This window comes from Acartia tonsa, chromosome 5 (assembly GCF_053477335.1).
Source record: "Acartia tonsa isolate MP-2025a chromosome 5, ASM5347733v1, whole genome shotgun sequence".
NCBI lineage: Eukaryota > Metazoa > Arthropoda > Copepoda > Calanoida > Acartiidae > Acartia > Acartia tonsa.
The window spans coordinates 46,982,524-47,009,817 of NC_137264.1; the positions used below are offsets into that span (position 1 = coordinate 46,982,524).

A 27,294-nucleotide genomic window follows, 5' to 3' on the forward strand; every position below is an offset into this window, starting at 1 on the left:
AATAAAATTTTCTTATTTTTGAAGCTAGAAGAAATTTTTTTTGCAGAAAATGTTTATTTATATAAATTTTACATTAGAAATATCAAAATATAAATTTCAGCAGCTGCAGCTGTACTTTGCAGCTGAAAGCCGCCGCAGTCGGCAGTCGGCGGGAAAACAGTGGCGGATCTTTATGAAATTTTAATATGTTATGTAGACATGTAAGAAAAGCTGTAAATGTAAAAACATGTAAAATGTTTTTTTTTCCGTTTATTCTCTAACACTTTTTGTTCCCCCCAGAAATTCAGAGACTATAAACAAGAATAAAGGGGAAATAAGTGTACAAAGTTATTTACCCAGAAACCAATAATTTATGCCGCTATCTTTTATAAACAAAAATCCTGTATATTTTCGTTCATAAAAATGCAGATTTTATAGCTGAACGATATTGTTTTTAAAAAAGTATTTAATTTTTACAAATATTTTTTATTTAATATATCCAATCATGGGTATAGAGTGTACAAATGAAAAGAAAGGAAGAAAAAAAGCAATTAAAATAAAAGATGCTTCCGCTGTGGTAAAAATTACTGAATCAATTTAAAAAATAAATTTTAAAATCCCCAAAAAAACTATCTTGGGGACCTAATTAAAATTAAAGCCCTGCAGTCTGATTCTAAAAATGGCAGAGTATATTTTTGACCCCCCATTCAAAAATAGGTTAAAAACAGTTTAATAACATATAGCTTTTAAAGAGCCAGGGTTTGTGGATATGATCAACCTCAGCATCATTCTACTATGACTGTACCACTAAAAAAAAATTTAACATAAATTAAATCTATTTACCTCTGCAAAACCTACTTTATCATAAGAAAAATCCCAAGCAGTAACTATTGGCATTTCTCCTGTGTGGACTATAGAACCTATAAGCTGATTCTCCATGTAAACCTAAATTCATAGCATATTTGTAGTGTAAAGGTAAACATTTTTATTGCAAGTAAATATTTTTTGTAAACCTTAAAATCCAGATTTGTGCAAGTTAAGTGAAGATGTACAATTCTGGCTCTTGTGTCAAGAATAGCATCTGCAAACTCTGTTTTAGTTCCTCCAATGTCAACAGTAATGCTACTTCCACTTCCAGGGTAGATAAGTGTTACAACGAGAATATTTGCTCCACTACTGTCTTTCAAAGTTACTACCATTACTATAATATATATTGTTTAAAAATTTCAAAGATCAATTTTCAGTTTGCATAGTTTCTTTATTTTTACAATTTCACATAATTTCACATACTATTTAAATGTTCTTACTCGGTAATTCAGAAGATGGCAATGTTTGCTTCAATGCACCTAGACATTATATCAGCTTGATTAAGGAATAAAATTGAGCAAAAAATAATTTGAATTTGTCTCATTTGTTAAATATAAGCTTAACTTTAGCATGTTATAAAGGTTCCTACCTGAAAAATGTACACCTCCATCAGGACAAATTTTTTGATTATCTTTGGAAAGATTGTCTGTTATAGTTAATCCTGAAATTTATTGTTGACATTTTAGGATACTAATATAATCATAGAAATAACTAAATTAAGATAATTATGCACTTACGTTCAGTTTGTAATAATTTAGTATCAACAAGGTTAGATATTAGTTCTCCATACAGCTCAATATTTAATTCAAATTCAATTTCATTTCCAACTATCATCAGCTCAAGCCTAACCAATATATATTATTCTGTCATTTTCTTGCTCATTTTATTTGTTTGCAAATACAGTTATAACACAACAATTAATTAAAGAAGAGTATGTTTTTGAAAAATCATATATGAAACTATCTGAAATGTTTTGATAAGCAAATGAAATGACCAAAGTTTTCAATATACATTATAAATTTACTATAGATAAAAATAGGATAAATGATGCATTTTTAAAAACTACAAGGTTTGCAGGACACAAGGAATATATGTATTTTAATAACACAAAGAAAAAGTTTTTGCTTTAGTTTGATAACTATAACATCTTAATTTTGATAACTTGAAGTATAAGGTGATAACTTTAGCTTGTTCAATTGTGTTTTTTTTACTAATAAATTATCTTACCTGTCAGTTACAAAGCCTGTTTTAGGTTTGTATCTAAAATCTATTGCCTCTGTAGTTGGATCTGCATCATCTGTTATCCAAGGTATTTCATTTTCCACCATATTATCAGGCTCAGATGCTTTATATGACGGAATATTATACTTTAAATTTGTAATTGGCTTCTCCTAAAAATAATATATTTGAACCTGCACCCAACTTTATCTTTATGTATACATATATTACATATTTATTAGTCTATATATTTTATGTATAAGGGTAATGTTAAAACAACTGCGTTTTCCAGTTTTCTGAGACAACCAAAAAGAATAAGTGAAAAAACTATGAGTCTGTCTTCTCATGTAAATTATGTATATTTTATCCAATTTTACATAAAACTTAAATATATTTATGTGAATAAATATCATTACCTTAGGATACACAAAATACATTTCTTCAATATAAACATTTTGATCAAATTTCAGATGAATTTTGATTTCATTTTGGTCAATCCCCCTTTAATAAATACATAATGATGCATAAATACAATATGAATGTAACTTGAATATTTAAGCAAATTCTTTTTGTATTAATACTTGATTTCAGAGATTCAATTAAATATATTATTTTTGTTTTCTTGGAACCTGATTACCTGAATTTTTTTATTTTGAATGACACTCCTTCATAATCTATTTATATATTTTTTATATACAGGGTGATTCAGAATAAACTGCATTTCCCGATTTTCTGATACAACCAGAAGGAATACAAAAAAAATAATTATACATCCTTGTTCTCTGTAAAAAAAAAATACATTAAACTTAGAAAAGGTCTTTTTCAATATCTCTGAAAATAACGGCACATTTTAGAGCATAAATATTTCAAAAGAAACGTATGATGCTTTTTTCTGGTAGAATTTTGTGCTTTAAGGTTGGCTTTAAAAAATTTATTTACTTGAAAACAACATTTTAACAGGGCAAATAAAATATTCTACCAATTACAAATTTTTTTTTTTTTAATTCCTTCATTGTAAACAAATATTCAATTTTTCTTTTTGTATACTTAATAAACATAACCTTAAAAAATGCTCATGTTCGCTAATCCAAACCCCTAAATTATTTCTATAATCCTTTCATCTAATTGACAGATTAAGATATAAACTCATAATTTAGAAATTTTTGTCAAATGAAAAGGTATTTTTCTTTGTACTATAAGCTACGTTATTAAAATGTTCTTTTACTGTAAATGCATCACAATTAAGAAATGTGAAAAAATGACAAATTGCAGTTTCTTAAAACACTTTTGTGGGGAGCTAAAAAGCATTTCACCTTTAAAACTTATTAAGGTACTTTTCTCAGACCTTTTTCTAAATAAATATTGAAATTTTAAGAATTTTTATACATAATAGAAGAGTTATTTTGATTTTTCTTTCACAATATTTTTCACCCAAAGCATTTTTGGAAACTAAGTACCTATAATAGAGGCCGCATTTTTAGAGATAATGAAAAACACCTTTCATAAATTTGATGTACTTTTTTACAGAGAACAAGGATATATAATATTTTTTTTCTGTATTCATTCTAGTTGTGTCAAAAAAACGAAAAACGCAGCTTTTTCAGAATCACCGTGTACAATTTTATAGGTAAATTATCATAAATAAGATAATGAATAATTACTAATATAATATTTAAATAACAAAAATAAAACTTACCTTCGAGTATTTCTTCATTCATCTCAAAAAACACGTGACTAGACTTTGTTTTGTCAAATTTAAATTTGACATAGTCTTTTGAAAGTAAAGGTATTTCTGTTCCTTCTCCTTCCACTACAAAAATTTGAATTAAAATTGCTGTTATATTTTTTTAGACTAATTTTTTAACTAGATTTTTTAGATTTTGCACAACATCAATCAGTCTCAAAACTTATCATTATTTTTAATTTTATATGAAATTAAATCTTACTGATGGGTTTTTCACAAATAACTTTTCCTGGTCCAGCAATTGCACCATAGGTTAACACTCCATCAACAAGTGTATAGCCTTCTCCAGTAGCCTATTTTAATGTAAAATATTCAAAACAAATTATTTAACCTGTTGGTTTGTAAAATATAATTTCAATAGAAAAAAAAAATACAAATTCAAAATATAACTTATTTTCTAGAAAACTATTTACCATTTTCTTCCCCCCCCCCCCCCCCACAATAAATTATTGATGGTTAAAGAATAATGTGATCTATATAATTTCCTTTCTTGATCAATAATTTGACTAGAAGTAAACCAAGATTTTGCTTACCAGATTTGACTTTTTGTCCAATTCAATTGGATTAGGTGCTCTATGATCATTTACAATATATGGAATAGAATCTAAATTAAAGTTGAAAATATACTTAGAGAGTCTCTAAATATTATTTTTTAGTCACAATGAAAAAAATTTAGCGTGAAAATAAGATATAATCTATTCTCTTTATATTTCCACACCAATATTCAAAGAAACAATTATTGTGTAATATTGTATATTTTAATAACTTCTTATGTGGACAGCAATTATAATATTTATTTATGATTATTTATACATAAGAAACTTACAGTAAAATGGACTGTATCCTGGTATAGCTGTATCATCAAGAAAATGAACTCCATTATCAATTATATCCTCAATTCCAAGGATAATAGTAGCTGAAGAAATTCTAAATAAATTACTGGTTATAAGATAAGAAAATAATTGAAAGATTTTTGCACAAAAGTATATTCAGGATAGAGAGAGAATAGTCCCTTTTGTGGCAACACCCCTTAAGGGGCGATTTGTTATATTTTTAAAATGGCTTTTGATAGGTAATTCTAGGTTAGGTTAGGTTATATTGGGTAGGGATGGGAATCCGTCGAATTTTTGGGCCGGATTCGGATTCCGGATTCTGAAGGAATCCGTCAAAAAAAGTGACGGATTCTTGCGTATTCCGGATTCTTAATTTTGGCGGATTCCCGATTCTTAATTTTGGTGGATTCCGGATTCTTAATTTTGGCGGATTCCGGATTCAGATTCCGGATTCTAGCAGTATTTCAAAGGCCGTCCGTCACAGAGGGATAGCTTTTTTCGTTAATGTATCACTATGTTACTTGGTTGAAGCCTTGATTTGTTTAAAGTGTTGACTTCCAGCATAAGTAAAACATTTACATCACATTAGTAATTATTAAAATTTGTTATGTAGAAATTGAATAGCTCATCACGTGATCGCTGGCCTGACAATGAGAGCTCTGTGTTATCAGCTGGTATATCAACTTCGTGGTTTATCATGGAAGAAATGGGGGGGGGGTGAGGGGGAAGGTGGTGTGCTGGGGTTGGGGGGTGATCTTTGCCTTCAAAAAGAGGGAGTTGTAAGAAAAAACTCAAGACGGTAATTTTAGCCTACCAATTTAGAATCCGGAATCCGCTATAAAAAACGGATTCCGGATACGGATTCCAAAATAGGCCGAAAATTAGGCGGATTCCGGATCCGGATTCTCATCACTAATATTGGGTTAGGTGATTGCCCCACAGGGTTAGGCAATTGGCTCCGGAGGGTTAGAGCCCCCCGCAGGGGCTAGAAATAGGAGAAAAGCTTTGTGAAAAAAACAAAGAATTGCCCCTTAAGGAGCGTTGCCACGAAAGGGACTATACCCGATAGAGATATTTGAATTCTTAAAAACAGTTTTCTGGAGATAGTGAAATGAAAAGTCTAAACTAAAAATACAGGGATTAGTTTATCATTTTCATACCATTTCTTTTTGAGGAAAATTACAAATATATAACATGATAAATTGTATTTCATTATGGCTAATAACCAGTTCTTATCTAACAATAATTAATTGGATTTGAAGATATATTAAAAAAATTTTACCCAAATAAAGCTGGTATGGCAACTTCATCGCCTTGCTTTTTAGGTGCCCAAAGCATTGTGCCTTTAGAATGACAAGCTTTTAATGCATCTGGTAGAGGGAGTGGGGACAAAACACCTAATTTAAAAATACCTAATTTAAAAATGCCTAATTTTATAAATGTCTAATGTGACAAAACACCTAATTTATAAATACCTAATTTAAAAATGTCTAATTTAAAAATGCCTAATTTTAAAAATGCCTACAGTGACAAAACACCTAATTTTAAAAATGCCTAATTTTATAAATACCTAACTATAAATACCTAAGTTTAAAAATACCTAATTTTAAAATACCTAATTTAAAAAAAAACCTAATTTTAAGCATATCTTAAAACTGTTGTTAAATGTATTAAACTGGTGGCTACGCCCCCTAGAGACCTCTAGGGGCTATTGCAGTGCGGAGGGGAAACCAATTTAGTCTTGGGGTGGGGGGGGGGGGGTTACAACCCCCCCTCCACAATTTCAAAATATAGTTTGAAATAGAAAAATTTAGTAGAAAATTCTCTTAGGAAGGTGGTGTTAATCTCTCCAAAAATAGTTACCTAGACCAAGACCTATGATCTTTTAAAGTTATACATTTTTAAAGAAATTATTAGCTACTTAATAAGTGTCTCTTTTTAAAATTTATTATCATTAGATTCTAATCATTAGGCTGCTAATAATGAAAAAGTTTCTTTTCATAAAAAAAGAGAGTTCTTTATATCATTTATTGTCATGGACAAAAAAAATTATTATAATAATTTAAATATGAATCTCCTAAAATTCAACAATTGTTTTGATGTATGAATGGTTTACTTAATTTGCACACAAATAAGACACAATTGCAAAAAAATTGTTGAATACATTTTTTAAATTGATTTTTAAAAATATCTAATAAATTAATTTCCTTTTTTGGGGGAACATAAAAGAATATATATGTGAATCAAAATCATTATTGAAATTTTTGGTATTATAACCTAAAACTTTGATAAATTAAATGAACTCATATTTTGTTTACACGCCTAATAGAAAAATATCTAAAAGTTAATTATCGCATCATAATATTATCAAAGACAATTTTTTCGCGGATAGTTAAATGATTTTTTCAAAGGGCCATTTCTCATTGGAAGTTGTTGGTAACTTCCCCAAAAGCATTATAAACATTCCATTCCATGACCTATGGGAAGCTTCATTGTAAAGATGAATCATATTGGTTCATCGATTATGGAGCTCCTTCATTAAGAATCATTAGCCAATTGTATTAATGTTATCAAATTTTAGGTATTTTAGTGATAGAATTATATATTTTAGAATTAGGCATTTCTAAATTAGGCGTTTAGATAGTTTAGAATTAGGTATTTTTAAATTAGGCATTTTTAAAATTAGACATTTTTAAAATTAGGTATTTTTAGTTAGGCATTTTTAGTTAGGCGTTTTTAAATTAGGCATTTATAAATTAGGTGTTTTTAAATTAGGTGTTTTTAAGGTAGGTGTTTTTAACATTAGGTATTTTTAAACTTAGGTGTTTTTAGTTAGGCATTTTTAGTTAGGCATTTTTAAATTAGGTGTTTTGTCCCCACTCCTGGTAGAGTACTCTCTGCTTCTTCAATGTAACAACTTCCTCCAAATCTTTTGTAATCAGTTTCACACTCTAAGAATAGTAACTTAAAGTTCATATATCACACATATAAAACTAATGTTTAAAATTAAGCCCTTTCCTCTCTGAATAGATTTATTTTACCTAAGCAATGATTTTTATCAATAAAATTTTGTAACCTGCAATGTAAGCAGAATGTGTTTTCTCTCCTCCACACATTTGATTGTTATTACCAGTGCAAGGAAGATTACATTGACCTTAAACGTTTTATAGTCATAGATTTCATGAAAGAATTAGATAAACATATGTTCTTTATTGTAAACATCTACTTTTTCAAGGTAAGTTTTATTAAATATTAGTTAGCAAATTAAGAATTACCATTTATTACATTCTTTAATTGTAGTTTATTAAAAGAACCTCTACAGGAACATAACTTTCCATTAGTAATCAAGGCCAAGCGTTTATTGTTTTCCTAATAGATATAAAAAATGTAAAACTAAAAATTATTTTAAATGTTATAGATAACATGCATTTGGAAGAATATAACATCTAGGCTAACATCTAAGATATCAGTAAAAATACCTTACAATGTATAAGACAGTCTACTGGTGTAGCTACATCAGTTTCATGATCACCTTTTTCTGTCAAATAGCAACCCAAATAGTAGGGTAAATCTGTAATTATTTTTGTTTTCAAATTTAATCAGATTGTCATTAATATTTTCTAAGAATTTACAAAATATCTCTTACCAATATTATACTCAATTGGTGATATCCAAGTAAAACCCTGATATTTAGTGATTTCTACTTTGATCTCAATTGGAAAGTTTGTTGGAAAGGGACTTATTGTAGCAATAATTGGGAAGCTTTTGGTGTCAGAACTTCTAATTGCTTTGCCTTTTGTATCAACTTTAATACCATTAACATATATATCTGCTGTGATGTCTTGTTCTGAACCTGCCTCTTTTGTAGACCTTAAATAAAAAAGTTATCTAGTTTTAAAGTTTATAAGCATTCTCACTAAATAAGAGTGGGAAAAAATATGTTTGTTTCTTTAAAAATTAGATTAAGAATTTAAAAAGTTACCTTAACCAAAACTTTATTATTCCATTTGGATGGAATAAGTCTAGATATTTTTGTGTTAGTCCAAAAGACTCGGGACTTTCTAATCTTGTTCCCAAACTCCATATAAAGTTGCTGTATTAAAGTAATTTGATTAATCTTATTCTACATTTTCCAACGTAATTCCTAAACTACTATTTCAAAAAACTAGAGTTTGTGATGATTCTAACGGTATGCATAACATTTTTCTACTATTAACACAAGCCACGCAATTTGAATTTTAAAAATGTCTGCATTTATTTGCACAACTTTTAAATCCATAAATCTTTTAAAATAAGGTCTTTTGAAAACCCGGTTTTTAAGGCATAATTTATTGAAATAATCATTTTTAGATATTTTAAACATAAATGTTCCAAAACAGGTTTTCCAAACATATAAAGTTATGTGCATACTTTTTTTTCTATGCGTAATTAAGTTTTAAAAAATAACATTACTTTGAAACACCCTGTAAAGTATTAATTATTATGAAATTTGATAGATGAAATCCAAAGAACTGATTTTATTTTATGCTATAGTATAATATTTATGAAGCAAAACACACTAAAAGCTGAGAATTTTACCCAAAAAAAGAAGACACAAAAGCATTTAGCCAGATGGACCAAATAAATGAAAGAAAATAAAAGTTTAATTCATGATGAAAATTAATGTGGGTTATTATTCTTATTTTTAACTATGAAAGGTATCAGAGTATATTCTTGATAGCCATTTCAAAAATGCTTTAAAAAAATTTAATAAAATAAATATTCTACCAAAACAAAATCCATTTCTGGTTTCAGGTATGATTAGGTTCATGTTAAACTTTATAATATAGGCCTCCATCAAACTTAAGATAGCTCCTGTTATTATAGTTACTATATATAGTGAATATACTTACTTTGTGGCCGTTTGACAGATGCCTTAAACAAACTATAGGTAATTTTGAAAATTTTAGATTGGTGTTTTCAATTGAATTTTTGTTTTAATATATATTACCTAAATGTTCTACATAGTAACCATCAACCATGCCACCAAGACCAGCACTTTCTAAAAAAATAAGCAGTTAAAAAAATATTTTCAGGCAAATGTTTTTATCTGATTATTGAGGCTGTGGATGGATGAAACAAAGCTAAAGGAGGCTGCAACTGTTTCTTACTTTGAGCTACCTAGATTTCTTAAATTTAATTTATCCTTTTATCATGTAAGGATGAGGCGTAAATAGGACTATGAAAGCAGCACAGATAAAAAAATTCAGGAAATGCACTAAGAGCTATGAGTGAGTACTATAAAACATATTTGATGTGAAATAAAAACTTGAAATTCTTTGATATAATTAAATTGAGTTGTGAGGATGAGAAACCAAAAAAGGACACTAATAAACATTTATAACTATTATATAAGAGAAATTGGTAAGAAATGAGCTCATTAAGCATTTGTTTTGATAAAGTTTAGCGTGAAATTACCTCTTTTTCTTTGGCACAACACAGTTGCACCACATCCCATATTCTCAAACTTCATCCCTAGTACATTGAAATAATAAAACTGCATTCAATGAATTATAACAATTATTTTAAATGTATTTTTTTTATAATTAGCAGATTAAAGACATTTGTCACAGTGATATAGACAGTTGAAAGTTGAAATTTAATTTCCCATTATATAAATTACTGCAAATGTCATTGGGTCGGAATATACTATTTCATCTTCAACTATGGTACTTTTTTAATAGTGTCTATAGTATATGGTCTTTTTTATTAAATTTATATCGCTAAATTGAACTTACTTAAATTAATTATTAACTTAAAATTCTTCATTGGATTGGAGACTTTTATACCCAGAAAAAAAGTATATTTTATGAATTTAAACATTTAAAGTTATGTTGTTGAAACTATGACCTTGTAAACTGGTCTTCATTCATCAAATAACAATTACTAATTTATTGTCAAGGCATACTTGTTAAAAATCATTAACTATTTTTCTGCTAAAAAACTTCCCAATTCAAAGGAAGAAAATAAGATACTTATTATTCATTTCTGTTAGGGGTAAATTTATTAAATTGAGCAACAACAAAATTTTAAAAACAAAGTACAAAGTATAAATATAAAATCTTACATACTGCTTCAGATCGATATCTTGCACATTTATTATTTGGAAGTGTACTCTGTAACCACCAACTACAAATATCAATAAAAGTGAACAGTACATTTATTCTGTTCAATCAAAATTTTTCATTTGTTTAAAAAATCAGCTCTATCTATTATTAGATATTATGAATAAAACTATATTCAAAGTTTGAAAGGCATTTCAATAATAACAAGACAATATCATCAAACTTTGCGAAAGTATCAATTATAAATCATTTATTAATTGATTATTAATTATTAATTAATAATTTAAATCTCTCTTAAAAGCATTGACGTAAGAATTAAAACATATACCCTGGGTATAACGTTGCCAAATTATCAATTTCTGGAGTCCAATACCAATTGTCTTTAAGCCATCTCCATTTATGTGTAACTTCTATATCTAAATTTTAAAAAATCAAGATATTTTCTTTAATCGAAAAAATGGCTCTACTTATCTTTAAAAAGAAACTATTCCTTATCCTCATGTGCTCAGGAGTTTTGCATTTTTAAAGAATATAAGTTAGTGTATTTAGAAAAAAGTTGATCCATACTTAGATTGCAGCCCAACCCATATTAGTGCTGAAGGTCTAAAAATGGCTTTATAGTTTAATTTTTCATAAATATTCTCCAACTATTATAGCCAATCAAGGTCACATTTTGCTTCCTATTACAAAATACTATAATATCCCATATTAATAGAATCTCTTGCAAATGTAAGTATCTTATCCAAACTATAATTTTAAGCTCATCTACATAATGCAAAATTTTAGTATAGAAATCTTGCCATTTTTTAGCTGATTGTTATCTGACGCTGTAGCTGCAGCCATTGACCAAATTGGACTACTGCTGCTGTTAAAAATTCATATTTTAAATTCTATAAAAAAAACTTTACAAAAATAGACAATTATAACTAGATAGTATTCCCCTTGTTAACCCACAACATTAGAGTAAATTATAGTGTGCCTGCTTGCTGTCGGGTTCTTGTATGATCCACACAACATCATACCAAAGAAGTGTGTAAATTGTAATGATTAATACTTACCGTTTAAACCAAAAGAAATATCAGTTCCCTTAATAAATTAAAATTGGTTAAATAGTACATGTTTTGCAAAAACATCTAAGATAAGGTTTAGAATTTAACACATTTCAAACAGATGTTGGTATGGGAAATACCTTCTGCGCCGTCCTGGCTACATAAACTAAGCATAATTTTTTCATATAATTAGTCATATATAATGATTTCAATTATTCGAGAAACAAATTATCTTGACAATATAATTTCTCTAGTTTAAAAAAATAACTTCTTTACCAAAATGTGTCCATTAGGATATTTAAGTTGGAAAGAATTTTAATGTTAGGGGGGAGATTTGAAATCTGCATCAAATTTTAAGGATTTTTTATAAAATCAGAGCGCACATAGTTTTCAATCCACCAATCACAGATGTCAAAATTAATTAACTTGAATTGTATTTCCGCTTTTAGATAAAGAATTATACAAAAAACGAATTTTATAAAAATCCTTAAAATTTGATGCAGATTTCAAATCTCCCCCTAACTAATTAAAATTCCTTCCAACTTATATATCCTAGTGCCCATGTTCTAACTAATAATAATTCTGGATTGTTCCTACAGTTTGTTCTAATAGGTTGAATTCACCTATTAGGGTTCTAGATCTACTTTATCTATTATTATTTTTTTAACAAGAACAATAGCATTTATATGTAGATTAGATGTTTAGAGCATATTAAAAAGAGGGGGAGGAAAAGAAAAATAGAAAAGAATGAAAATCAAGAAACTTAATTTATCAATATATAAATTCATTTTTACTTAATTATTCTTGAACCAAGTAAATTATATATATATATATAATATAATGAATGCTCTGTGGAAAGAGTTATCATATACAAATGAATTTTAAATAGCAGGCAAGAAAATAACATTTTCTACTTAGCATGATGGAGAGCAGTTTCGCTCTTTGAAAAAAGGATCACATCTTGACTTACTGGAAAGCTGCTTTTGATCCAGGTAAACTTTGGATCATCTTCAACAACAGCAAACATTGAATTGGAGCTAAAATCATAATTGTTATTGATTATTATAAAAATCAAGAGGATGTCATTGTCTATAAAGGGGCTGGTTGAATTAAATTGGCAAAACATTTGTTTATTTTCCAATAAAGTATATACTAATGAAACAAAACTTATTTTTATTTATATAAAAAAACATAAACATACTCACTCCTTGCACACATGGTCATCAAATGAATTACTTAAATAAAAATTTTATCATTTAAATATATCAATCTTTATAGCCTTAACTCAATAATCAGTGTTGCAAATCAATAAAAGAAAATTTAGCATCACAAATCATTTCCTTTGATTATTATTTAGTGAAATTAGTTAATAAGATACCTGTCTGTACGCAATCTTAAACACTGTTTACCCATATAATCTTTCCATCCAACAGGACAAGCTATAACATTTAAGTTTCAGATATATCCTAAAGATGTTATTGATGTTGTAAAAGGCATGGAATCTAAGAACTCAACTGATATGTTTGATATTTCAAATTCAATTTTAAAGAAAATTATTAACTTTATAGCTGTTCCTTTATGCCACATTATAAATAGATCTTTCTTTACAGGAGTCATTCAATTAAAAATTGCTAAGGTACTGCCAATCTGTAAATTAAAACCATTAGATGCTGGAGATAAGTCTTTACCAACTAACTATAGACCTATAAGTCTTTTGCCAATATTCTCAAAAATATTAGAAAAAATAGTTGCAAATAAATTGAATGATTTTCTACTTGAAAATGAGATTTTGTTCAAACACCAATATGGTTTCCAGGCCAAAAAGTCTACTTTACATCCCATAATGCACCTTATAAATGAACTTGCTTTAGCTAAAAATAATAATAAGGTTTCAATTGGAGTCTTCTGCAATATCTCCAAAGGTTTTGATACAATTAACCATGACATTCTATTAAAAAAGTTAGAAAAAATAGGAGTAAGAAATAAAGAACTGGATTGGTTTAAAAATTATTTAAATCAAAGAAGACAATTTGTAGTCATTGGGGATGAATCATCAGAATACTTGGAGATAACAAAAGGAGTGCCACAAGGATCGATACTAAGTCCAATTTTGTTTTTAATTTATATAAATGATCTTCCCAGTGCTACTGATTTATTTACATTGCTTTTTGCAGATGACACTAGTTTTGTTGTGTCGGGAGATAACCTAAATGATATTATTATTAAACTAAATAATGAACTTAAAAAAATCAACAATTGGTTTGGGGCAAATAAATTATCTTTAAATGCAGAGAAGACAAAAATCATGATTTTCAACAAAAGAGAAGACACAAAAGAATAAGAAAATATCAATGTATTCATTGATTCTAATAATGATAATGAAAACAATCCTGAGCTGATTGATAAGATTGGTGTTGTTAATAGCAGAAGTAAAATACCTGCAATAAAATTCCTAGGTGTATTTATTGATTGTAATCTCAGTTTCAAGTATCATATAAATTTTATTAGAAAAAAAGTTTTTAGTTCTTTGTATATGATAAATAGAGCAAAAAATTTTCTTTGCAAAAAATCATTAACCACCCTTTATCATTCATTCATTCATTCTCATTTATTGTATTGTTAACCAATTTGGTCATCCTGTCCTAAATCTTACCGTGAACCATTGATTAAATTACAGAAAAAAGCAATAAGAATAATTACTGGTACTAAATATAACTCGCATACAGCAGAAAATTTTAATCAATTAAATATTATGCCTCTCCCACAATTAGTAGATTACTCCAAACTTCTTTTCATGTATGATTATATAAATGACAAACTTCTACTCTCTTTCCAGGAGACATGGAAAAGAAAAAAACGAGGTTTATAATAATATAAGAAACAACAGGAGATTGAATGGTAATCATTTTTATATCCCTATTATTAGATACAAAAGCATTGAGAATCTCCCATACTTTTGTTTACCTAACCTTTGGAATAAAAATTGCTTTAATGATCTTCTTAATTCTTATCAAGTCACCCTTCCTTCCAGGGATATGGAAGGTTTGCGTAGGACTAACTATCCTACCTGTAAAAATCCCCACAGTTAGCGAAACCACCCACAAAACCTCAAACACTTATGGCTTTAACACAGCCAGAGGTGTGCATGAAACAAGAACTGTTGGAACTGATGCTCAGTTTACTGAGAATATGAAAGATGATGGTGAAATCCGAAAGGAAGCTATCAACTTGATGACAGGACCAATAAGTTCTAAGGAAAGCTGTAAGATAGGAACCTGGAATGTTAGAACAATGTATGAGTCAACCAAAACAGCTCAAGTAGTTAAAGAAATGACAAGTTACAATATTGGAATACTTGGAATTGCAGAATGTAGATGGACAGGACAAGGACAAACCACAACCAAAGATGGCCACCTAATACTTTATTCTGGTCATGAAAGCCAACACATGTATGGTGTTGCTATAATTGTTCTAAAACGACATGTCAATTCACTAATAGACTGGAAACCTATATCAGACAGACTAATTAAGGCTAGATTCCAATCAAGGCACTGCAAGTTGACCATTATCCAATGCAATGCCCCAACAAATGACAAAGATGAAGAAGTTAAACAAGAGTTTTATGATCAACTGCAATCAATCAGAAACTCAGTACCCAAACATGACATGTGTCTAGTTCTTGGAGATATGAATGCTAAAGTAGGTACTGACAGGACTGGAGTGGAGAATGCACTGGGACACTTTGGCATAGGTACAAGAAATGAAAATGGAGAACTTTTACTTGAATTCTGTTTAAATAATGATATGGTTGTAGGAGGTACATTATTCCAACACAAAAACATTCACAAATATACCTGGACAACACCTGATAGACAAACAAGAAACATGATTGACCACATTATGATCAATAGAAAATGGGTCAAGTCAATGCAAGACTGTAGGAGCTACAGAGGAGCTGACATATTCAGTGACCATGAACTAGTTGTCAGTAAGATTAAATTAAAGCTGAAGCGTACTGGCCATGATAAAAAGAGTGAGATTGGTAGACAATATGATTCGTCAAGATTAAAGGACCCTGTGATAAAGAATGAATTTGTCTTAAAACTCAGAAATAGATTTCAAGTTTTAGAGGACCTAAATGACGAGACTGAGATCACATAGACTTCAATTAAAGAAAACTTTCAATCTACTGCTAAGGAAATCCTAGGACACAAGAAACCAGAGAAAAAGGACTGGATCTCTGAAGAAACATGGAACAAAATAGAAGAGAGAAAGAAGCTTAAAAACAAAATTCATAATGCTCAACATTTGGCTGACATGAGCAATTTAAGAGCTGAATATACTGCTAAAGACAAAGAAGTCAAAAAGTGCACAAGGAAAGACAAGAGAGATTACATTGACAATCTAGCTGAAAAGGCCCAGAGAGCAGCTGACTTTGGTAACATGAAAACAGTATACAACATAACTAAGCAATTAAGTGGCAAATATAACAAAAAGAGTGGTGAAACTATCAAGGCTAAAGATGGTAAATTACTCACTACAGAAAAAGAAGTTGCTGAAAGGTGGAAATCGCATTTTGAAGAAGTGTTGAACAGACCTGAACCAGAATTACTGCTGAACCAGAACCAGGACATGAAATAGACATAGATATAAGACCACCAACTATTCAAGAAGTTAAAGCTGCTATACATAGTCTAAAGAATGACAAAGCACCAGGACCTGACTTGATAACTGCCGAAATGCTCAAGGCAGACATAAATCTTTCTGCTAGGACTCTAACTGATCTCTTTGATAAAATTTGGAGGCAAGAAAAGATACCAATGGACTGGTCTAAAGGAATAATCATAAAACTACATAAGAAGGGAGATTTGAACAACTGTGATAATTGGAGAGGAATTATGCTGCTTTCTATCCCAAGCAAGGTCCTATGTAAAGTTATTTTAAACAGAATTGATGAGAAAATTGACAATAAACTAAGAGAAGAACAAGCTGGATTCCGTGCTGGAAGGGGCTGTGTTGACCAAATTTTCACACTTAGGACGATTATTGAACAATGTGTTGAATTTAACAAGCCACTTCATGTAAATTTTGTTGATTTCTCTAGGGCCTTTGACTCCATACACAGACTAACACTCTGGAAAATACTAAAAAGTTATGGTATACCTGAAAAGATGATAATTATGATAACTAAATTTTATGACAACTTCCAAGCCTGTGTTTCAGTTGCAAACAATAAGACATCTGATTTTTTTCAAAATAAGCACTGGAGTTAGACAGGGATGCATTTTATCACCTATTCTTTTTATATTGGTCATTGACTGGGTGATGAAGAAAACCACCAAGGACAAAAAACGTGGTCTCCAGCTGGGCATACTAGGACACATAGAAGATCTGGACTTTGCTGATGACCTGGCACTGATTTCAGAAACAATCAAACATCTACAAGCTAAGACAGATAGACTAGTCAAATATGCAGGACAAGTCGGGCTCTTTGTTAATGTCAAGAAGACCGAAATTATGAATATACCTACAAACCCTGATCAAAGTATAACAATAAATGGTGAACAATTGAAACAAAGTAACAAATTCACCTATCTGGGGAGTGTTATCAGCAGTGAAGATGGCTCAAAAGCTGATATTAAAAACAGGATTGATAAGGCTAGGGTTGCTTTCAACAGTCTACACAAGGTTTGGAATTCAAAGAAACTTGCTCTGAAAACAAAAATCAGACTTTACAATAGTAATGTGAAATCAGTTCTTCTTTATGGGGCTGAATGCTGGAGAACTGTGAAAACTGAAACAAAACAACTTAATGCATTTCATAATAGCTGCCTAAGAAGAATTTGCAAAATATTTTGGCCAAACAAAATATCAAACATTGAACTGTATGCCAAGACCAAGTGCAATAGTATTGAAGCAGAAGTGAAATATAAAAGACTAAGATGGCTAGGACATGTGCTCAGAATGGAACTAAGCAGGATTCCAAAAAAGTGCTTAAAATGGAACCCTACCACTGGTAAACATAAACAGGGACGACCAAAAATGACCTGGAGGCAGAGCACTGAAAAAGACCTCTTTAACTTAGAATTAACATGGGGAGAAGCTGAAAACCATGCCAAGGACAGGACATCATGGAGGAACAGGGTGGCCGTATTCTCTGGACTACAGAGTCCAAAAGAGAGACGCGCCTGATGATGATGATGATGACTAAATATAACTCACATACAGCAGAAAATTTTAATAAATTAAATATTATGCCTCTCCCACAATTAGTAGATTACTCCAAACTTCTTTTAATGTATGATTATATAAATGACAAACTTCTACTCTCTTTCCAGGAGACATGGAAAAGAAAAAACGAGGTTAATAATAATATAAGAAACAACAGGAGATTGAATGGTAATCATTTTTATATCCCTATTATTAGATACAAAAGCATTGAGAATCTCCCATACTTTTGTTTACCTAACCTTTGGAATAAAAATTGCTTTAATGATCTTCTTAATTCTTATCAACCACGTAAAATGTTTATTAAAAATCTTACAGCTTATTTAATGATTCAAGTTGAAACAGTATGTACTAAGGCTGTCTGCAATAAATGCTTTCCTGACAATCTTATTTAAACTTTGGTTAGCAAAGCCACGGTTTTGATTATTTTCACCTATCAATTCGGCTTGTCTTTCTTTTTTTAATATTATTTAGCAAAAAAATTGAGCCATTTTATATGACACTGCTTGTGAGAGAGCTTAGATTAGGATTAAAAATCAATTTATTTATTTTTTTCTAAACACCTTTCTAATACATCATTTTAATTTTTAAAATACTTTTTAAAATATGTAAATACTTAAATTATTTTTAACACTGAAGGCCCCATTTAATACACCTCTGGTTTATGGAATGTCTCATAATCGTAGGTAACACATTAGTTAAAGTTTATAAATGATGTGATTTATTATATCAGAAAATGCTATGTAATATGTTTATCATAACTAAACCGATTTGAAAATAAATCTTATTCTTATTCTTAAGTTAAGAATAATAATAATAGGAACAAGTAGTATTTTTAAGAATTGAAAGGTCTTATCTTTACCTAAAAGAATCTATCAAGATTTATAATGGATCTTTCATATGTTTAAAAAAAATAGTTGCAGCCACCCTAAAGTTTAGCCCACTTTGTCTTTCTAACATGGTTGATATTTAATTTTAAGAATACTCAGCCAGCATTCATGGACTTGTTCAAAATTATGAAATTGAAACATTTGTCTACGTTAAAGTACATAATTAATAGGATAAAAATTGGTTTATGTTCATAATTTTAAATCAAATAAGAATTACTTTTTAGATTTTGAGAAAAAATAAGTACCTGGAAAATCCCTTTCAAGATTGGGATAATAAGGTGATTGTTTTGTACTTATATAGGTATCTTCTACAGGGTCACCACTTAATTAAGAAATATATTTTAGAAGTATGAAGACTGGTTTATAAAGATAATTTATGAGCTATATCATTACAATTTCTCATAAATATTTTTTTCAAATCAATATTTCTAAATATAAAAGTAACCATTCATGAGTTTGGGTCCATGATGCAGGTGGAACAGTTCCTGTCCAATCATTGTCCTGTATATTATTAAAATAATTATTTCACTTATGATAACTTTATTTGATACATATTTATTTTTCAAGGTATGTAAACAACAAAAGAAAATAATCCTATTTCATAACCTATTAATATTTAAATAAAAAAAGATAATAGAATTTATAAAATAACATTTTTAAAAAAAATTTCTATTAAATCTAAGCATAGCTGCAATATGTATCAGGTAATAGCATTGCAAAGAATTTACGGGTTTTTAAAAGCGAAGCTTTTCTATAATTAGGGTCGGTCCGTCCGTACGTCCGTCCGTCCGTCCGTCTGTAACAGATAGCTTTTTTCGTTAATTCAAGCATTTTAGAATTGTCCTATCGATTTCAAACTTTGCATGGTGATTCCTTTAGTAGATAGGTACGATTTAGAAAGCGTAGCAACTCTATAATCATTACCAAAATGTCTGTACGTCCATCTTAAACATGTTGATTTTTTTTTCTTTTTTAACAACAAATTTTTATGTGATCTAATCATCAATTGATCTGATTTTTGGTATATTGATTACTGGGACAACAAAGTATAATGTTTTAAGCAAAGCAACTCTATATAATCAAGTCCTATAAATGTAAGTAAGTCCATGACCATTATCCTGTATCACGCAGTATTTCCTTAAATTTGTTTACAATTTTGCTTCGACTCTTATATTTTTATTCTGATTATTCAGTTCTGACACTATATAAGTGTTAATGTCCATTTGTCCTATCGTTTCATTGCTTTTATGGATGTTGTCATCCTTGTTTTACTTTAATTTGATAAATGACCTTTTTAATATTGCATCATTATTTTAGCACCTCTAAACATATGTTTTTATGTATTTTTCTAGTTTAAACTTTTAAAAAATGATTTAGAATATAAACAACAGCCAGTATGAATACAGAAAACAGCTGTTAATGTTTATCATTTCAATCATATTTCATTGTTTATACTATTAGGGTTTCTTAATATTAAAAATGGTTTTTGTATCTTAATTAATTAGTTATAACATTTATAATTTTCAAGGTAAATTTTATTATATAAAAGCTACTATTATTATTCCTTTATCTATGACTTTCTATCTATTTATTCAATTAGTTTTTATCAATAATTTTGTTAATGTAAAGTAATGAGGACTAGCAACAGTTCATCCTAATTTTGTAATTCTAGTTGAAATCAAATAATATTTTTTAACAAAAGTCTTATATCATTTATTGGTTGGTTATATTTAAAACATTTTGGCTAATTTATCTATTTTATTTATCTTTGACTATAAAGCTAGATTTTTTATAATGATAACTATGATGTAAATGTTAAATTTTAGACAGTTTTAATTCTATTCCATTAAATCAATTGATAGTTTTTTTATATTATTGTTTATTCATATTTTTTTAGTTTGTAATATCTAGCCTGAACTTTTATCTTGATCTTAATTATCTTTTGTAATAATTCATTTAAATAATAATAGGAGGGGCCAGAGGCTCGACGACTATTACTGAATAAAAGCTAAGAATCAAATGCTGACATTCTTTAACACTAACTTAGGAAATATAATAAAGTTTGTAATTTTCAAAATAAAATAGAATTTATAAAAAACTAAATTTGGAACGGCATTTTTTCCACAAACTGGTAAAATTTGATAGATGTTATACAAAAATGTGTTGCCATATTAAAAAATTTTATGCATTTACCAAGATTTAAAAATTTTTATCATGTGCAGTTCTTGGTAAAAAATTCCTGGGATGGATCATGGATTATCCAAAAATATATAAACTTTAAATACTGTTGTAAATATCATGTTTGCACAAAAAAAGACTTAATTTATTTGGGTTTTTGAGTCAAGCTTTCAGTGGTGCATAATTGGATTTTTACTCCAGATTATTTATATGCCTTCTTATTTCACTTCTATAAGTGAAGTGGGGGCCTAACAAGTACATTCAGTTTTTAAACGTCATGGATTTCTGGAAATATTGATTACAAGACCTTTTTACCTAGACTGCATTGTATCAAAAAAAAAAATATAAAATTTCTGCTTGTTTCATTATAAATTAAAGAGCTAATTTACCATTTTTTCTTTATTTTACTTAAAATTAAATTATATATTGTAAGGTATTTTGTGATAAATCAATATTTTACTGGCTCACCTTTAATATGTTCCCTTGGCTTTCATCACATTCCAAAACATAAGTATGTCCTGTTGGTTCAGATATCTAGAAATAATTTGTATCATAAATATTTTTTGTGTAAAGTACCTTATGTGCCAATGCCTCTAAAGAGGGGTTTCGTGATATTTTCACAATAGCTTTTGATAGGTTATTTTAGGTTATATCAGGTTAGGTGATTGTCCCGCATAGCTAAGCAATTGTCCCCGCAGTGTTCAAGCCCCCTGCAGAGGCTAGAAATATGAGAAAAGCTGCTGTGAAAATACGAAGAAAAGCCCAAAAAGGGACTATACCCTATTTTTCTTGTAAAGAAGAAAATAAATAAATATTTAAGATATTTAAAATTGAATTGTCAAATCATGATTTAATTACCTGCCACAGTTGTTTTCCTTTCATTGGTATGTAAGGATAGAAAATGCAAAAAAGTTTACTTGCAGCAATACCATCAACATTAACTGACACTGTAAAGGTAGGTTTAAGTACTTGTGTAAACATATCACAGGCTGGGCTAAGTAAGCATCTCCTTAATTAATACAAAAAATGAATTGAATGAATATAAAAAGCCACTTTAGAGAAATACAAAGGCCACATGAGTTATCCATAAAAACAACAAACAACAAGGAGCCAAGACTTTTGTGGACAAAATTTTCAATACCATATTCTATATTTTTAGTAAAGTTTAATACCAGTTTTAGTTTGAGGTTCATATTCAAAATAAATTCATTATGTCTAAGGTGTTTTTATTCATATTTACCTAGCACATTCTGCAGCGTCAAAAATTTCTACCAATTCATATGAACTTTCTATTGTATCATCCCCTTAATGTAGGAATTCAAACATTAAAGGGACTGTGAACGTAAATTTTTCTCATCTTAATATCAAATCTTAACATTATCTCATTCATAATATCTCACAGATAGAGCAAAACGCGCTTTTGTTTGCTTAAAAAACGGCTTTTTCCGACGATTTTTATAAGGTACAGGGAAAGGAAGAAATTTTCCGTATTATATAAAATGTGCATTAAATTGCTATTTTCTCCCATTATAGCTAAAATTAAACTTTTTCACATGGTTCTTAATTTTTCCTAACGGTTAAGCTGACTTTTAACATAATCCTTGCTTTAAACCAATGTATAGTTACTTAGAAATTGATAAAATAAGCAATATTTTTTATTGAAAACCAAATACAATAACAAATTTAGAAACAGGTTTTTATTAGTATCCAATTAACTTTAGATGGCCCATCTCTCGCCCACCTTTAATTACAAATTTGTAAATAATAAAGACGCAATATTTCTTTATAAACAGTCTGATAAAAGTGTAAACTAATCCTCCAAAGTGGGTTATTTACTGTCCAACACAATAAAAAAGGATATTATCATTTTAAATAACCTGTGAGATTCAACCCTTTGTAGACAGTGAGGTATTTTTATGTCAATACTACAAATTTAAAATAGGTCTTTATTACCTAATTACTACGTTATAAAAAAAACTAATTGGCAATTTTATATCATAAAATAAATCCTTAACAGTAAGTAAATTGTTTCAACCATATATGACAAGTTAAATATCCCTACAAACATTATAAGAAACACAAACGTTCAGATTTTCCCTTTTTTTCCTTTTTCCCTCCCAAAATACCATAAAATCAAGGCATTATTCCTGCATATTTTTGTTAATAGGACGTTTTTGGTTGATCGGTGTAGTGAAATGAACTTAGAAAATGTTAAGATTTGATAATCAGATGAGAAATTATTACGTTCACACTCCCTTTAATACATTAATATGGATCTTGAACACTAAGAATCTAGACTGGTAAGACATAATAATCCCTTCCAAATCATACCAAAAGTAAATGTAAAACATCATATATTTAAATTATTGAAAAGCTAGCTTACGCAATTCATAATCTATGCATTCCAATGAAACACATGAACAATCAGTAGTACAATCATTTGTAAGTGAGCAACATTTCTTCCCATTTGATTGGTCACAACCAGATGGGATATCAGTCCCTAAAAATGGATGTAAAAATTCTCATTTCAGTGTTAGACTGTTAAACTCTAATAAAAATTAATTATAAAGAATATAACTTTTTTAGAGCAATTAGTGTAGAATTATTGCAAAATTTCTACATTTGAGTAATAATTGCAAAAGGGGGGGGGGGGGCGAAAGTGACACTTTTTGTAACCAAAACTAAAAGTCAACAAAGGAACTCAACTAAAAAAAGAGTTACAGGTCTGAGATTTTGCATGGCAGTTGCTTTATAGGGGTACAATATGGAACTGTGAAGAAATTTTTTTGCCTTTTCTCGGCGGTTTTCGGCGGTTGCGCCGCCGTTTTTTTCACAGTTCCATATTGTACCCCTAAAAAGCAACTGCCATGCAAAATGTCAGACCTGTAACTCTTTTTTTAGTTGGGTTCCTTTGACTTTAAGTTTTGGTTTCAAAAAGTGTCACTTTCGCCCCCCCACCCCCTTTATATTTACTGTCATATATGTAAAGAACTAAAAAAATTATTAGGTTCTTTGGTACAACCTTCAATAGGAAAGCCTTCACCACACTTTCCATCTGGTCGGAACATATCTAAAAAAAGGTTTTAATCCTTAATATTGAACCTTATATTTTAGGCTTAAAAATGAATAAATAAGATTATTTAGACCATATAAAATGATTTATTTAATTTTCAAATTTAATGAAACCCATAAAATCTTCTCTGTTTAAGAATTACTTTGCTTTGCTGTCAATCCAACAAAATTGTTCACCAGTGTTACTCCTTCCAGCCTAGAATTGTTTATGAAGGTAAACATTCATTTTGTATGACATTTGGAAATTTAGATACTTTTGGTCTATTCTACTTTGAACACAATCCTCATTGTTTTTTCTTGAAGCATTCAATAAATATTTTTAGTATAGATGTGAGTATAAAAAAGAACTAAGTTTATTGCATTTTTCAGTAAGAAAAGGGATGGTTCAATAAATTAACTTATTCATTGACTTAATTTTGATACCTTAAATATTATTATATAATATTTGTGAACTATATGATGAATATAGTTTACGATGAAAATATTCCTAAGAAATAAACTTTTACTGTGTAATTTCTTAGTTATGTCCAGAAAATTGAAAAAGAAAAAGTTCATAATACATTTCATGGAACTACTCTTTTTTGCTAAAAAATGTTATACCTTCTCCACTTTGGATGACATTTTTGAAGTTGAGGGCGATATCCAATATAACCTAATTACCAAAAGGTATAAAAATATAAGTGGTTCTTTCAAAAATATTGTTAGTTTAACTGAGTTTGCTACTATTATTAATATTTGGTCCATGTTTATTACATACCTTTCCCAAGGAGGTCTTCCTAAAAAAGAATAATAATTATGTTAAATAATAAAAACACTTATTTCAATTTTCCTGTTTCATTAACTAAAATGAACCTGTATCATAAAGTCTAAAAATGCAGCAGTCTGATTAACCATGATCCCAGTGGACATGATAGCGTCATATTCATAATGGTCATCCCATAAACTAAAAATATGCAAACTTTAAAATTATATTCCTTCAACTCTTCTAATTCAGATAAATGAAATTGTTGAATGCTGCTTAATATTTAATTGATTCAGATAAAAACAGATAAGATAAAAAAGCAATGTTATAAAAAGACTGTGAAACTTAAATATGTAAAATATTGAAAATTAATTTTAAAAAAACATATTTCTCTTTAGGTGGATTGTTCACTCTATAACCAACTTTAAGAAAGGTAAAGGAGTATTGATTTTTTTTTATAATGAGATGGGTATGGTAATTTTTAAAAATTAATTTTGAATAATGAAGAGAATACATTCAAAGAATCGTTAAATAACTATCAAACTCTATACATATTACATATATCTAAAAAAATATTAACTTATTGTGTTAAAGGGCGAATATAGGTTGAATATAATATGGGCTCAAAAAAACCGTGCAATTCCATAGATTATAAGTAACTTTAAGATATTGACATATCCAATTGTATAAGTCTGTTATAGCATAAAACCTGAACATTCTCAGGATAAATTTTTGTAATAAGTGTGGTTCCCTAAGAACTCCAAACACCCTAGCATCACACAAGGCTTCGGTTTAAGGTTGAATTAAAAAGCTTTCGTTAAATGATAGTCGTAATAAAAGTGGAAACCAGTTATCAATCTATTTTTTTGTATTGTGGATTGTTTCTTCCTTGACAATATTCCCCAACAAAGTGTAAAGTATATGAATTTTATTTTTTAAAAAAAAACCTTTACAGGAGAAATTTTATTTCATGTAAGTATGAAAATTATATGGTAATTGTTATAATTAATTTAAAGAGGACAAAAATAATAGGTGAATAGTGTTTTTTTTTCTTATATTTTTTTCTGGAGAAAATCTGGCGATCGGTGCGTTTGTGTGTGTGTGTTGAAAAATGCGTACTAGGGTAATTATATCATGAAGAATTAATCATTGATCTTTATACAGAAAAAAAAACTTTAAAACGTATTATTTACCCTAGTAATTACTCCGGACGCAAACTGACGCAAATTATTTTTACGATTTTTAAAAAATCAATAAATAGTATATAATATAAAAAATAAACACTTTAATTATCAATTAAGATGCATGCCAATGTAATAGTCAATTAAACTTAAGAAAAATAGTCAAAAAAAGTCTTGTAAATGGCTAAAATAAACGATTTTGTTGACTTTCTCATTTATCATATGTTGAAGTAAAAGCAAAAATTGCAAAATCTACTTAAGGATTTTTTTGATTTTTTAAATTTAACATAGATATTTTAAAAGTATGTAATGGCACCTTTCATATAAGCTCATATCATATTGAAACTATATTCGCCCTTTAAGGTCCAATTTTTGTTATAATTATTGCAGAAAATAAACATGCAACCTTATTTTATTTTGTATGATAACTGACCGACCAGCGGTTAAAGTAAATTACACACTGGCTGCTCAGAACAAGGTAAAAAGTTTAAAATTGCTCCAATAACACCAAAGATATGGGGAAAAATATAAAAGTAGCCAAAACCTGCCAAAGGCAGCCCGACTGAGAAAGAGAAATAAAACAAAAGAACTTGTTTTGCATGTCAAAACATCTTTGAGTATTTACCCATCTTTCCTTGAGCCAACCTCAAGTGGTGAGAAATGAAAGTTAGCAGCCTGGCTTTGACTAACAAAGGTCAGTGTCCAACACAGGCCTAACAGTTCTCGTAGCATTGTGATTAATAGGAATCATTCATCATATCTACAAAAAGTTAAGGATCATAGAAAGAAAACAAGGTATCTGGTTTTGTTTAATTTTTACTGTAACTTTTGATATGTTATCTTAAGTTAGGTTAGGTAAAGGTTGATAATTGACCTGCAGGGTTAGGAAATTGGCCCCGCAGGGTTATTGCCTCCCTAAAGGGGCTAGAAATAGGAGAAAAACTACTGTGAAAATACAATGAAATCCACAACTTCTTTTTCTTTCCATGATCCAAAGTTTACTTTTTTAATACTCATAATGTAATAAATATCATATTAAGTTGAGTTTTTTTAAAAATACAGTAAGACCCACAAAAAAAATATTTTTTTTAGGGTATGCAGCCATTATTACTTAATGTATCATCAAAAGTACAATATGTTCTTGTTCTATATACAGTTTTTTACACAAGATAAAGAAAAAAATTAAGTTTATGCATTTATCAACGGAGA

The 27,294-nt window shown here is 28.9% G+C and overlaps 1 protein-coding gene across 1 annotated transcript in view; it reads right to left on the reverse strand.

Annotated features, from left to right (window-relative positions):
* Positions 1-26,847, reverse strand: part of LOC145319660 (uncharacterized) — a 47,486-nt gene extending 20,639 nt beyond the window's left edge. The window contains exons 1-40 of the mRNA XM_080161936.1: positions 26,711-26,847; positions 25,015-25,105; positions 24,920-24,938; positions 24,763-24,814; positions 24,306-24,358; positions 24,113-24,160; positions 23,474-23,590; positions 22,331-22,394; positions 21,949-22,099; positions 21,559-21,624; positions 19,358-19,413; positions 19,158-19,234; positions 13,173-13,233; positions 13,000-13,029; positions 12,765-12,831; positions 11,804-11,831; positions 11,074-11,161; positions 10,748-10,809; positions 10,099-10,155; positions 9,632-9,682; positions 9,534-9,555; positions 8,624-8,734; positions 8,288-8,511; positions 8,121-8,212; positions 7,917-8,010; positions 7,718-7,795; positions 7,524-7,592; positions 5,924-6,011; positions 4,635-4,735; positions 4,342-4,412; positions 4,011-4,101; positions 3,761-3,874; positions 2,702-2,738; positions 2,481-2,565; positions 2,074-2,237; positions 1,584-1,690; positions 1,436-1,507; positions 1,287-1,325; positions 993-1,180; positions 823-924 (exon numbers count right to left, since the gene is read on the reverse strand). Of these exons, the coding sequence (XP_080018062.1) occupies positions 823-924; positions 993-1,180; positions 1,287-1,325; positions 1,436-1,507; positions 1,584-1,690; positions 2,074-2,237; positions 2,481-2,565; positions 2,702-2,738; positions 3,761-3,874; positions 4,011-4,101; positions 4,342-4,412; positions 4,635-4,735; positions 5,924-6,011; positions 7,524-7,592; positions 7,718-7,795; positions 7,917-8,010; positions 8,121-8,212; positions 8,288-8,511; positions 8,624-8,734; positions 9,534-9,555; positions 9,632-9,682; positions 10,099-10,155; positions 10,748-10,809; positions 11,074-11,161; positions 11,804-11,831; positions 12,765-12,831; positions 13,000-13,029; positions 13,173-13,233; positions 19,158-19,234; positions 19,358-19,413; positions 21,559-21,624; positions 21,949-22,099; positions 22,331-22,394; positions 23,474-23,590; positions 24,113-24,160; positions 24,306-24,358; positions 24,763-24,814; positions 24,920-24,938; positions 25,015-25,105; positions 26,711-26,817 (3,294 nt within the window). The 5' untranslated portion in view covers positions 26,818-26,847. The remainder of the gene's footprint in view (positions 1-822; positions 925-992; positions 1,181-1,286; positions 1,326-1,435; positions 1,508-1,583; positions 1,691-2,073; positions 2,238-2,480; positions 2,566-2,701; positions 2,739-3,760; positions 3,875-4,010; positions 4,102-4,341; positions 4,413-4,634; positions 4,736-5,923; positions 6,012-7,523; positions 7,593-7,717; positions 7,796-7,916; positions 8,011-8,120; positions 8,213-8,287; positions 8,512-8,623; positions 8,735-9,533; positions 9,556-9,631; positions 9,683-10,098; positions 10,156-10,747; positions 10,810-11,073; positions 11,162-11,803; positions 11,832-12,764; positions 12,832-12,999; positions 13,030-13,172; positions 13,234-19,157; positions 19,235-19,357; positions 19,414-21,558; positions 21,625-21,948; positions 22,100-22,330; positions 22,395-23,473; positions 23,591-24,112; positions 24,161-24,305; positions 24,359-24,762; positions 24,815-24,919; positions 24,939-25,014; positions 25,106-26,710) is intronic.
* Positions 26,848-27,294: the final 447 nt, after the last annotated feature.